Source organism: Saccoglossus kowalevskii, chromosome 9 (genome assembly GCF_978046115.1).
Source record: "Saccoglossus kowalevskii chromosome 9, keSacKowa6.1, whole genome shotgun sequence".
NCBI lineage: Eukaryota > Metazoa > Hemichordata > Enteropneusta > Harrimaniidae > Saccoglossus > Saccoglossus kowalevskii.
This window is the reverse complement of record NC_140649.1, coordinates 12,871,463-12,886,384: the sequence shown is the minus strand read 5'-3', so window position 1 is coordinate 12,886,384 and position 14,922 is coordinate 12,871,463. Positions and strand designations below refer to the sequence as shown.

General features: G+C 35.1%; 1 protein-coding gene across 1 annotated transcript; it reads left to right on the top strand.

The window, feature by feature from the left end:
* Positions 1 to 248: 248 nt before the first annotated feature.
* LOC144344827 (uncharacterized) lies at positions 249 to 11,917 on the top strand. Its single transcript, XM_078006643.2, has 21 exons — positions 249 to 390; positions 1,507 to 1,623; positions 1,716 to 1,838; positions 3,699 to 3,809; positions 4,165 to 4,308; positions 4,683 to 4,805; positions 5,096 to 5,242; positions 5,393 to 5,503; positions 5,944 to 6,039; positions 6,155 to 6,184; positions 6,333 to 6,453; positions 6,767 to 7,057; positions 7,309 to 7,418; positions 8,209 to 8,372; positions 9,202 to 9,291; positions 9,923 to 10,028; positions 10,274 to 10,346; positions 10,895 to 10,952; positions 11,179 to 11,249; positions 11,451 to 11,526; positions 11,756 to 11,917. The coding sequence occupies exons 1-21, from the start codon at positions 249 to 251 to the stop codon at positions 11,915 to 11,917; spliced, it is 2,466 nt and encodes an 821-aa protein (XP_077862769.1).
* Positions 11,918 to 14,922: the final 3,005 nt, after the last annotated feature.

The window sequence follows — 14,922 nt, the reverse complement described above, 5'->3', positions numbered from 1 at the left end:
TGGTATTGCCATGATAAAGTTAGCACTATGTATGCCAGTGACACAGTTATGAGCCATGTATTGATGATTCAGCACGAGCCTACGCTGTTAATATTGATAAATTACAAAACGTAACACGAGTTTCAAACTCGTAATCATGGCAAGCAACTTGCCACGACAGAGCATCGAACTACAGTAAACAGAGCACCAACCCAACCCACTTTTTTTATATTACAATGTATTTTTTTTTATTTTCCGCCCCTCTGCAGATGAAAGTAGTTTCAGAATCGTATTTGCAATTTCCGGGTATCAGTATATGCAATACAAATAAACTAAGAAAATCCGCCATCGAAAAATCCGAGCACAAGGGACTCAACGGTGTTGACGATGACATAGTGTTTCCATATTATGGTAAGTAATAAAATAAATAAGGGAGATCTCAGTCAACTGATTTCGAGGTTATAAAAGCCAAACGATGGTTGATAGAAGATAAAAACTTAATGAAGGGGCACGAAAATAGTTTTATATATTTTTTTAGAAATACTTCTCTTTGAACATATAAGATGAATAAATATTTAAATGGACCAGTCACTCGTGAACAGTTGTAGTGCATTAATCATGTTATTCGATATATATAATTTTAAATACTGATTAATTCACATGATTAGTAAACAAATTAACTAAAGTACACATATAAATGAATAAACCAAGTCGTGTATGTCGACAAGAACAAAATTCACAATTAAAGAATGCATCATTGAGAATAATTGGGGCGTGCTTTTAGTGTTCACTAGGAGAGGACACAGTGATGCATAAGCTGAAAATATTTTACATACGTGAATAATTAGCCAATTTTATATGTCATGGTTCACAAACATTGCACTATTAACCTTGTGAATGGCATTATTTAGATTGAGTAGTATCTTCGAACGTACCTGAGGTTGAAAAATCGGACACGTATGCTGCTGGCATATCCTTGCAGAGGAAAGCACCTCAAAAAACAATGACCAGAATTGTCGGACACTGCATCTGCACTCAATAAAGCTGTAGTACTGTATTACCATACGAATGCGTCATGGGTACTTTACACGAATGTATTACCTCTAAAAAACAGCTTTTGATCACAATTACCAATAATACATTTTGAAAAAGAACCAGCCTGAAATGAAACATAAGCGTTCTTTCAAGTGCACCCCTGTCAGTGGTTTCTGCCATATTCTGCCATACAACCTGCCCACCCATTGCCCTGATGCATCAGTTCTGTTCAGCCTTTTCCACAGTTTCCCGAATGTTTGCCACTCATCAGTCACAACTGAACAAATCTAAAGACATGTCTGTCTCTTATTCATCATTGCATGAATTTGCCTTGATCATGATGTGTGGAGTGGCGCGATTGTAGCAAGGCTACTTTAATTTTTGCAGAATTCAGTGTCGTCACATATGTTAAGTTACATTGTTGCTAAAAATATTTCATCAAGAACAATTTGATAATATTATAACTTTCATTATTTATATATAAAGACGAAGGCGGCTGTATGGCCAATGACTTTGCGTGTAACAACACAGGGTGCATTAAGAATTACCTTCATTGTGATGGGTATGACAACTGTCGAGACAGAAGCGACGAGATGGGATGTAAATATGGTGAGTATAGTAAAATGACGCACTCCATAGTCGCTGAAATAAGATGAGAGAAATCGGCGACACTTTAAAAAGAAGTTATTCTATATTCACAGGTAGATGTGGCAACACAGAATTTAGATGTCCCTCCGGCAGTGATATGGGAGTTTGCATCAAGCTTAAGTTTAAATGTGATCGTCATTTAGATTGCTACGACGGGGAAGACGAAAACGAATGTGGTAAGTGGGACACATGAGCCATTTAATGATTCATAATGATTGTCATAACATATTGTCAACAAATAGGGTCCCTGAATATGTTTGGGAAAAGTGTGTTTTTGTCATAGGTAGAGTTTAACAATGTTTTATATGACAATTATTGAATATTATTTTACAGTTGCTCATAATCAATGTCATACTTTTGATTATTACTGTGTGCATATTTTGTATAAATTATTACAATGTCCTCATTGAATATGTTGAATAAGTCAATTAAGTCACTGATGCCAGTCATGGAGACATGGATGCAATTCCCTTCAATGTCATTAATTGCAACACTGATTGTGTATCACATAGTCTGGTATAATCTCGCTGAGTGAAATTCATTCATTAAAGTCAGGTTGCAACTGTACATAAGTAATGCCGCCGTTACTTTATGTATCCCACACAAATGGTCACATCCTGTTCGGGACGGGACGTGTACACTGGCGTCGTGACAGGATAACTTCTACTACTAGTAGTACCTAACTGCATAGTTTACTTTTTACAGCACCGGTTACAACTGGAGACATCGTGGCATCATCGATTTAACCATGGTTACCATTGATATTCTGTATTTCCATAGTTGCCATGACAGCCAACAAAATAACCATTGCGCTCGTGATATCGTTTGATCCCTTATAGCCGTTGTTACTGAGTGTAGGTGTCCTTAGCAACATCTTCAGCAATGCGGAGTGTCAGGTGTAACTCAAGAGATTTGCAGATTACCCGTTTTTTCAGACTATTACTTCTTAATAAAAATAAGCTTGGTTAAAAATGAGCAATACTAGTATGTCAAAATATTATTGCGTCCCCCTTTTTAAATGAAGAATATAAATGGGGGGGTCAGGCATATAAAATATCTTGGAGCGTTTTATTTCACTTGTAAAAATGAATTTCTGTACAAAATTAATGACAATACATAGTCAAATGGTAGTTGTATTGTTCGTATGGAAAGCATAATAATGCCAGGTGTGTCTGATATAATTGATAACATCATCCCCCAAATATAACTTTTCAAGTCACAATCACATGTTTTTATGTTAGAAACTTATGTTCTATATATATAAATATATGGAACATAATGATTTGACTGTGTTCAGCGTAATGCATGCAATTACATTACCATTCCTTCTGTGAATGGTTGTGAAAAGTTGTGGACAGATCGGTTTAACAAGATTTGTGTTTGTTGCTCTGGGTATTCATAGTGATGATCGGGTTACTAAGGTGTACACTTTGATATTGAAAGAATAAATATTATCGTTAATTTAGATCTGTCTTATGTAAGTACCTTTGTCCATTTCGTAAGGATGCCATTAATTCTCCACTTTTAGCAAATATTTGTGACATTTTTGAACCTCTATTAGGTTAGCTTCGTTTTAATTTCACAGACATGACTATGATACAATTTAATTGAATTGTATATATAGCCAAGCTTATTTTTTCCCTCTTTGGTTTTTATATGTAACTATGCATACACTTATTATGCACATAAGAACAGCTGAGCTATTTTGACCCTTGGTTGCTTGTTGCTTACTCAAGTGAGGTGATGTTGCTGTTGGTAACTAAGAATATAAAGAGAACCATGTTTCGGTGTTGCTAAGGTGCACGAAATGTTTTGTTTAATTTGGTTTGATGATATCTTAAAGATCTATTATGGTAAATGTTAGGTGAATATTCTGAACACGCAAGTAAGCATTGGTTCAGCTCCATCATATCTGTCAGGGAGCCAGAGACCTTAACAATTGCACTATACCATTCACTCACGTTACAACAATAAGGCCCGGATGGTCTGCAAGGTAACGTGAACAAGTTATGCTAATGTGTGTATTTTATTTCCAGTGTGCAAGGAGAAAAAAGAGTTCAGTTGTCTTGATAATGGCCGTTGTGTCCCCGTTAATAAACTCTGTGATGGCAACAATGATTGTGCTGATGGCAGTGATGAAAAGGAATGTGAGTGTGTAATAATATCACAATAATACTACCCCTGTGGTGTGTGATTTATAGGTGCTAACATTTAATTACATGTAAATGAATCTCACAAGGAGAAATTTGACTTGGAAAATACTACCAACAAATTAAAACATTGCATAGAATAAAATGCATAACAAAATAGTAGGAATTTACTCATCATATATGATGTATCACCGATAACATATGGAAACCCAATTGATGCATTTCGCAATACCGAAAACGTAATGTTTTAATAATTAATTGATTTTATTTTTGTATTTTTGTTTCAATAAATAACATTCTCTTAAGGTAATCCATAACCTACGTACTTCTCACAAGTATTTTGTCACTGTAGGCTCCGAGGACGGGAATTATTGCCCATCAGATTATTTTAAATGTGATAATGGTAGGACATGTATACCAGCGATATTTAAGTGTGATGGAGGTGCAGATTGTTCTGACGAGACGGATGAAATGTCATGTCCTACTCAAAACCCAGGTAGTGTGAATATGCATAATGAATACTACTGCGCCATTGAATGTGTATGTTATAGTGAAAACGGTTTGTGATTGGTGGACATAAATAGTCAGCATGCATGTTTGGCAGCAGATAAACTATTCAGCAGTTGTACTTATTTTCACTGAAATTGTTTGACTCTTTCATTTAAATTGTGGTACATTTCACTCTTGTAGTGTGAATTAAACTTGCTAACCAGAGATTTGATATCCCTATCAATTGTGGAAGTATATTTTCACGGCTTCGTTGACGAGAATAGAATCAACAGTGTGAATCTTCTATAGTACAATATATATTTTTTCTGTATACTCCCACTTCATCATCATATATAACCATTTGTATTTCTCTTTTGCAAGACACTATACAACAGTGTTCATACTCCGAATATCAATGTGAACCTGGGCATTGCATTCAACAAAGCTATGTATGTGATAACGATGTTGACTGTTCCTCTGGATCAGATGAAAAGAACTGTGGCGGTATTTGCTATTTTGTAAATCAGGAGTTTTCTAAAAGATAATAATAATAATAACTTTATTACACAGCCAAAACCATCAGGGGATTTAGTATAAAATACTAAAACTGACATTGCATAGAAATGACATTGGTTCTCTCGCAGATGCGTATTTACATAATTTAGTAGCGCGACGTCATATTAATGTGGTTCTTTTTTATGTTGTCAAAATCTCAATTGTCGTGCTGTGAGTGTTCAGTTTCTCTGGAATGGCTATTTAAATTATAGTAATCAGTGATGAGTTCCTATTCGCAGGATGTGCTGATGACCAGTTCCACTGTGACGAATCATACTGTATTGACAATAGCTGGTTGTGTGATGGTGAGTACGACTGCATGGATGGAACAGACGAGCTTGAGATGAACTGTATTACGAGTTCCGGGACTAACTCAACGAACACAAGTATGTTAATGTCATTCAACGTTTTGTTGTATTTGATGAGGATGGCTTATCGTAAGAGCACGCTAAATCCCATCTCGGTTTCAAAATTGTACCTCATCATTGAACATGTGTATTTTATGTATGAGCTTGTTTATGTTCTTGTTTAACCAGACCCTTGCCAAGATTGGGAGTTTTACTGCGGCGATGATAAATGCATTAATGGTGATTGGGAATGTGATACTGAGTCCGATTGTCCCGGGGGCCAAGACGAGGTCAATTGTCGTATGTACACTGTGTACTTAAATAAAATTCTGTTTTATGCAAAAGTAGTTTTAAAATCTTAGTACATCAGAATATTGCATGAATTGTCTACTGAATGCCATTGTCTATCATATCAAATTAAAGATTAGTAATATAGAAACTCTGCCTAATAGGTTAATTAAAATGCCGTGCTATTTTCATATGTTGTACAACCATTAATTGACAAAAACGTCAATGACACACTGGTTTCAAGATAATATGGACGTGGATAAGTCGGATTTATTTATTTAGTACTGCCTAATAATAGGACAACATCCGTAATTGTCTATAAAAGATATATATAACTTATTTAGATCAGCTCACTTAGAACTCCGTAAAGCGGGTTCTGGTCTATAGGGCAAGCTATGTGAAGGGAAGGTGGCACTGTGTCATAACAAGCTTTGTTTTGTCACTGACTCTAGCGACCTGTGCTGATAATGGAGCGGTCATACGAAGGAGTTATGTTTGTGATGGTAACGTATATTGTGCAGATGCATCAGATGAAGCCAACTGCACAGGTAATGCAACAAACAAAATATGTGCATGCTGATATTAACTGTGCATTGTTTTGTAAATGTGCCTTGTTGGTGTCCTGTCAATTGCATTACATTAACTTAATGTTGTATATTTCAGTAACTACACGAGCACCAACCAGCACAGAAGGTGAGCGTATTGAATTAAGCGTATCCTTTGCAAACAAGACATGATATGATATAACGGAAAGGTTGCGTAATTAACTCTAAATATATATGGAATATTTCATTTTTGTTTGTATTTCATTGATGATTGTATTTATTTTTTTCATTTATAGTTGGCTCATTCATGTGCGAATTATCTGGGAAGCTTGTTGAACGTCAGTATGTGTGTAATAACGTAGTTGACTGTGACGATGCCAGTGACGAGTATAACTGCCATAATGGTAAAGAAACGTCATTCCACAAGCCATTTTTTTATTTTTAAAATAAAAAGCTATTCTCCACTGCATACAGACTTGGTCAATGTAAATCTTGGTTGCCACGTGATTGGGCGGTGTCTCAAAGGATCAAATAAAAACACACTATATATTTGAATTGTTCTTTTAATTCAATAACCCTAGGCCTTTCCTATGTTCCTATTTACATAGATATTACAGGACATACTAGATTATGAATGTGTGAGAAAAATGATAAACAGCATCAACTGAAAATATGACTCATTAAGTATAACACTTATTTTATGTATTATATAACCAGATGCTAGTCCAACGTATATCCCGGATGCGGAAGAACTTTTGCGGAATTACTCCACACTCTCGACGGACTTGAGCCTGTTCGAGGACTTTGTTTCACGATACTACATTGACAATATGTTTGGTAGAGTCGTACGCGAGAATCCACCGGACTGGCCTGGGTTCATCGCATACAGTTCTTCCCCGGATTACAGTGATCTTGCGTATGTGCTTAAACTTCGGACAGATGAGATGCACAAACTCGGTCATCAACTAAATGATTTCGTTTTGCACTGCACATTCGATAGTGTGAAGTGTGATATGGAAAAGTAAGTTATTGCAAACAATTAACTCTGATGTATATGAACTGGTGTATGTAAAATTAGTAAAACAGTGTTAGCAGTCAAAAAATTCAAATAAAGGTCGAGTTTTTTTACGATACGATTTATGAATTTCTGCACATCGGAAATTGTTATACGATTGACCAAATGGTTGCAAAGTTTTGATATATTAAATGTTGGCGAGGTTACTATGTGATTTACACTCTTTAGTATACGTACTCCTATTATTACTTTTGCAGAGATTTCCTTACATTTTATGACGACCGTTATGGAAACTGTTTCCAGTACAATTATAAACACGATCACGATTCGGAACAGCTCTTATCGACTAAAACTGGGCCAAGATACGGTAAATATTCTATTCTCCCCGGTGTGCGTGAATTTGCAGCAGTAATTATTGTACGTTATTTGGATTGTCGTACTAGAAACAATATATGCTCAAATGGCTTTTTAACAGTGCTTTTGCGTAAAACACTAAAATTCCGGGTTTTTCTTAAAGACTGATTCATGTAATCACCGATATGCGTACCTCCATATGACTGTTCTCACATGCACCTCAGATATACCTGAACTGAAAACGTTTACATTCCAAACGCACATCATGCGAGTCACATTAATCAATGCAGCGATTGGCGACCAATTTTCTTGCTAGAAATGCACATTAAATTTTCGACTGGACTTGTTTGGATCGACATTAACACTTATACTTATTACACCGCTAATTCAATATAGTTCAATGGCCCCAATTTGTCTAGTTAATGTTAAAATTCTATAGTGATATGTAAATTTCATGATCAGTATATAGTTTCTTTTTAATTCACAAGTTGCAAATAGGAACCGTTTTACATTTATCACAATCTAAAACAATGTAACTAGCCGTGAATTCAAAAATGAAATGAAAGCCATTTTGCCTTGAGAATCATGATACATATATAAAAGTTGTTCGGTGCGGTTTCTGTCGGGCAAAGTTAAACAGAATTAATATGTAAATTAAAAATGTGTAAAAATAATATGATATGTTCAACACTTGCGAATAACATAATATCTTTGTCAACAACTTCCTCAGCTTTTGTTGTAAATATTAAATGTTGTAAACGTTTCGTTGTGGTACATTTTGCATTTGCATATTTAATTTACAGGGTTAAAGTTGACACTCTTCACCGAGCAAGACGAATATATCAGTGTGTATGGGCATGATTCGGGAGCCAGAGTGGTAATCCATCCGTCCTATATGAGGGCCATGCCCTGGTCCGAAGGTTTCACCATAGCTCCCGGGAAAATCGCGTTCATCGGGATAAAAGAGGTAGAAGAACTCGTATAGCATGACTGTGATTCAACCATGTAGCTTTTTGTTGTTGTTTTGTGGCAGTAAATTTTAAATCGTCATTACTCGACAGTACCTGTAATATTACGTCATAATTAAACGAAACGTCACGGGGCTGTGGTACAATAACCTTCTAAATATGGTTTTATTTTGTTTGCACAGATGTCTTTGCATGATTTGTTTGTTACTTCCTTTGGAATTAGATGCCCTGATTTGTGTACTGAAGGCATACCATAAATGACGCACAGATACGCGCCATGTTGGTCGATGTGGAAAGGATGGTACACGTTTTAACACGTGCGCATATTGCAGTAACAATATTTCGATCAAAATATGTCTATAATGTATAGTTTCCGTATTAGTTTATTATTTAATTTTTTTAATATCGAATTATTGTCAATCAATGTCACATAATGGCAATTAAGCAGCACATTTAATCACTATAACCCACCAACAAACAATGTCATTTTTAAAATATGTTTAATACTTTTTAATAACGTTATTTCAGACAAACTTTACAGCTTTGAGTGGCATCTTACCTTAAATTTTATGTAGTCAAGTCGATGTAAAAGTACATCAAGTTAACAAAATTTGAATAAATACGCACAATTTAAAAACTCCAAATAAAAATTTATTTTAGTAGCAATTCAGGTCTCGAGCAGAAAGCACACACTACTAGTTGATAACGGTTTGAATATACTTGTGCAATTAATGGAATACTTGCATGAAAGTGGAAACAAAATTATAACATCCTGATAATGATAAATTCAAGCTGCAATCTAACTGAACATGCCGTTATTTCTTGCAGACACGTGTTGATCGCCAACCAGCACCATACGGAGAGTGTGCCACTAACATTTATCAAGAAACTGTTTATGGCAAGTACTACAAGGAATCGGTAATTACAATTCCTTCTTATCAGTCCGCTTATTGGCCTCTTAAAACTTAATTTTTATTAATGAAATACGTTGTTCTACATAATCACGGAGAGCGTCGCCATTACGACTATTCAGTTGTATATCTACCATCATACCAATGTTAGAAACAAACGTCTTCTACGCATACTGAAATTACGTGATGAACTTTCATTTTACGACAACAGTCATCAGACAACGTCCTTCTCTGCATGTCTCACATCGACCTCGACGCGTTACAACTGTATAATTATTGTGAATATATGATGTACCAATTGTGAACGCCTTAAAGCAGTTTGACTTTCCCATACGTTCAATAGACTTGCATGTATGTGTTCCAAGAGGAATATCTTACATGTGTACTTACAGATAGCAATATAAACTTATGTGTGGTTTTCCATACTACACGAAAATTTGGTACACTTTCCGATAGCTACAGTACAGAATCAACTAAAAGTGAATCCACGTTAAACTAGCCTATTTTTAGAATGTGTAAAACGTTTATTAAACCAAAATATCACAATTGCGGTACTTCTCGAGCGAGCTGCTCAAAGAAGAATCTTCTTTTACCATGGACCGGCAATTTGACTGCCTGCCTATTTCTTATTCTGACAGACATGCGAGGAATCGTGCATACAGGACAGAATGATGGAATACTGTGGATGCGTCGATACTATGTTAAGGAATGCTACTCGTTGTATGCTATTGAATCGCACTCAGGGTAAGTTGTTCTTCTCGTTGCCACCCTTCCCACGTGATCCACTGTCATAATCAATAGATTGTTTCGAGTGTGTGTTATAAGAATTGTGTCTCGTTTTTTTGTGATTTGTTTTACTCGATGATATTGCTTTGTTGTGTACAATACCATTTTGAACTGAATATGATATTGACTGAGGTTGATACATTACGTGGATTGTATCAAGTTCGCATTGTAATTACGATGTCATTTTTGGGTATACTTAACAGATACTTGCAGACAGTTGATTTACTACAGTATCCAGCAGAAGTTATTGGGATGTGATTGTCCACAATCATGCAAGTAAGTAAACTAAGATGATATATAATAGAGACAGTAGAAATTCTTCATCCATACAACTAATACGCAAATATTCCCGGGTTTTATTATTATAGCACACTTCTATTCAATAAAACAATTTTAAAAGACTTTCATTGTTTATATTGCCTTTTAAATATTGAGATTATATTATATATAAACGGTATCTTTGTGGCCCGTGGCATATCATCCAAACTTTGTCCAACCCTGTCATGTTCGTCTCGTTATTTCCCTTGACTAGTTAATGTCTGCTGTTACTAACTGCCCAAGTAGAAATATCGTCTTAGAAAAAAATGTTTATGTGCATAATGTGATATACAATAGTATGCCACGGAAAATATCTGAGTAAACTTTTGTATGGACGTAATAATAGTAAAGCCTTGTAGATACAATACCTGCAAAGAAAACAAAATGGTTTGTAAAAGGTCCATCTACGCGATCGATACATAAGCCAAGGACACAATGTTTTAAGCAGAATAAGACGTATTGAAAAGATAATATTCAAGGTGACTGATAAGTAAATTGATTTTCAGGGAACGTTACTATGAAACATCATTATCGCAGTCTCTGTGGCCATCCAATACGTACTTGGTAAGTAACCCCGGGTAACTCTTCGAGGAAATAATTTGTGTGAACAATTTAACGTGTATTTCTGTTAGTATTCCTTCTTTCGCGGTTATATTCGACATTTCTGGTATCCAGGCGTCAGTCGTGTTAAGTGATTTCTAGGGTCTCAAAAAGCAACAGTTGCTTCATGTATTTTGGTTACAAACGATGGATGTGTATAACTCACGGTATATATAATACTTTTTTTCAGAAACATTTACTGAAACAGATACATGCCGAAAACCCGAAAACGCTGAATATAAATAATCTGCAAACCTCAAGGTGAGAAGACAGGTTTTATGTACCAAACATCTGAATAGTGATTGACTGTTCATCTCGGAATAAATGGGTTGGTTAGGGGCTACTGCAAGAATGTTAGTGTCTTGATAATACGCGTAATGTACCTCCGTAGATTACGCGTATTATCGAGACACTAAAATTCTAGCAGCATTACCAATAATAAGTTTTGTCCATGATTTGTAGGCAAAATCTCATTCGTCTTGAGCTCTACTATGATGACTTGAATTTCCAACAAATTACCGAGAAGCCCGAAGTATCGGTAAGTGTGGCAACAGTATAATGACAATACGCGAGATTAAACAAACACGACAGTATTGGTGGAATATTCGTAAATTGTGTTAAACATTTGATGGTGATCAACACCACATTCCCCGGAATTCCACGGAATAACCGGCGTTTCGGCTTTGAACTATAGAAAAAATCGGTTCAACAGAAAATGTTGTGTAATGTGAAAAACTAATAGTCATTTTTATATTCATCATTCCCAGGAGGAGGCGTTATTGAGCAGTATTGGCGGTAGTCTTGGACTCTACTGTGGCTTTTCTTTCTTGACCATCGTTGAGTTCATTCAGTTTGCCTTTGATCTAGTCAAGCTGACTTACGTTCGTGTTTTCTTGAGAAGACTGAAGCCAGTAGCCGTGTCAGCCTGAGGAGACTGGTAGTCCGGCAAGCAGGGTAACCGGATAAGCCTCGCATTCTGCCTGGCAACTCTAGACGCCTAATGATATGCTGTAATTACTGTATGGAATTAACCGATGACAACAATATTGTTGACGCTTTCTATTTAAAAGCATGTACCGTATGTGTGTTAATATATGCTTATTCTTGTCATTGTATACGTTATCCTACATACAGTTCAATCAGTTAAGACCAATCACTTTCAAATATCACATTTACATCACTAACTTCTTACGTATATGCATTTGTTTCAAATTCTAGCATCTTGGTGCTAAAAGATTATTAACGTTTATAAACTGGGTCGTATAGTGATAGATTGTATTCTCTCGTGAAACCTTTATATAACAATTTAAAATGGTCGACTGACAGCCGCTGTTTTTAAACAATTCTGAACTATATCTTTGTACTAATTAAAACTTTAAAAATATGTCGTAATGTAAAATATGTCAAGCATATAGACATGCTTATGCACAATCCAAAATGTTTTTCGGACATTAGATGCATTTGTTATCATAATGACGTCACGTACGCATATTTGGTTCACACGCCGTCGCGGTATTTTTTAGAATCAACAACTTGCATGTTATCAACAGATATTACAGACATTTTATGAACAAATTGTTCTGTATTGGCAACCTCGCAATGCTTTAACCATAAAACACACTTCTGGTAATCACGTGACTGCGTTAGCGATTGGCTGATCGTATGTTTACTCTACCACGCCTTAGAGTGTTATTGTAGAGGCTGTAAGATTTTGTAAGGGGAGTAGAAGAGAAGTGGGCAACGAGACGTTACCTCAGCTAACGGTTAGAATGAATAAAGCTTGGTTAATCTTAAATTAACTAATGTGTATTTTTAAGTGTTATCAGCTAAGTCAGACAAAGTTCCCTGCACTCATATTTGTTTGTTTAATCTATTTCTAAATGATTTTCAACTTCGCATTGCCATTTATATATTATCAATCACAATTACATTGACTATATAGAATATTACAACAGTTGTCTTTCAAAATGCAATATTTTTAGATTCAAATGATCTTTATTTCACAAAATTTAATTGTTTGTAAACCCTAAATATCTACGCACCTATTTGGTGTTTTGTGCATTTTCCTGATTTATTCTCACCGTTGCCAACTTAATATTAACACAAAATACATTGGTTGCCCTGTGACAATTTGTCATTTCGTACGGAGATATAATTGTGTTTTTTTTCACCATATTCATTTTGTTTTGTTTTACAACTCTCAAAAATTCTAAATTCACAGTTTAAAAATTCAAAATAGGCTGTCAAATGTTCAACCTAGTACCATAGATTGAATATAACAGATTACTATAAAAAACATTGTAATTATCACTTTATTACATATCATACATTTTTAATTTATACGTTTCCAGTCTAGGGTTCTAGCGAGATTAGAATAGCCTTTGATATACAGACCATAAAAAATAATTGTCCATGTATTATAAGTAGAACACACTCCACTGATCAGTGTTATGACAAGGAATATAAAATTAGTTGGTTTGGCCACGAATCAAGAAGATAGTCTGTGCTTAATGTTGTGAATTTGTAATCATCTGTTGCAATCACATGACCCATTTATTTGTCATTAGCTATGATGAAATCCGTGAAAAAACTGAATGTAGTAGAGTTAAATTGTAAAAACGAATAATTTTCAAGGTCGACTTTTTAGCACCAAAAAAACTCGGCAAATCAAAATGAGTTCAGATTTGTGTAGTTCCACTTCATTGTGTGTTGTGGAATTGTCTCACAGTTTGATTTTCAGTTCAAAACGGGGCAAGTCTGGATTGTAGATCAAGAAGCTCTGTTAGGACGTACAATCCTAGAAATGTCTAACGTAACACTAGTCATCAAGACAAATAAAAAAACGTCAGATGATCGAAAAATTAAGAGATATTTGCGTATCAAATACAAATAGCAATGTCAAGCGGCATCTATGATGTATACATTGCTAATCAAAGAGTATAAATTATGAAGTTGAACTCTATATTAAATGCGAATAAACAGGATTTTCCCATTTAGTGGTGAAGATGCTCGCATTACGTTTCACCGTATATGCAAATCCAGAAAAATATTGGTTATATTTTTCATTGAAAATCAATAAATGAGTCACTGTATTTGAACCTTCGTTACATTTAGGAAAGTATAGGACGTTTTTGTTTGTTTGATGTTGTTTTGGGGGCCCTTGAACTATACAGCGATTGTAGATGCATCGAGTGGTAACGCAAATACGTACCCGTATTTCAGAGTTTCGAGGTTTATTCGCGTGGTTTCTTGATGGTGGCAACTTTGTTAGGCGTTGGTAAAATTGTCTCAATCGGGCATAATTTCAAAAGATACAGACTCCGATCGGTGTCATACGCCCAATTTCGTATACGGCAACTATTCTTTTGCCACTGTGTTTGCAATTTAATTTGACCTGTTGATATTAAACATTCCACGGGCTGCAGCTTTTCTATTTTTTTTTCTGTCGATTATATATTCGTTATTAAATATTTTAAATACTCAACCGACATGTCGTTATATTACCAGACCCGCTCGTCAGTTAGGAAATACTCTTGGGAATGCTGCTTAATTTAGTTCATTAATTAATTATTTAATGTGTTTTTTATAATATATTACGTATATATGTCAGTTTTCAACCCAGTCAACTCTGACACAATTGTTATATTTGTATGTCGTGCTACTACAAATGGGTTTGATATACAGAGAAATGCACTGTACTATACCCACCATTGTTTTACAGAATAAATTAATATACTCTTATTGATATTGTAAACATTCCTACGTTCTGGACAAGGGGCGGGTTTACTAAATGTCTGCAAAACGGTAAATATAAGACATAAAGTTATATTTATTTCACAAATTGTTCTTGTGATTAATACGGACAATATATTCATTGATTTAAAAACATATAATATGAATGCGGGAAGTGGTAACATCTATAAACAAAAATATA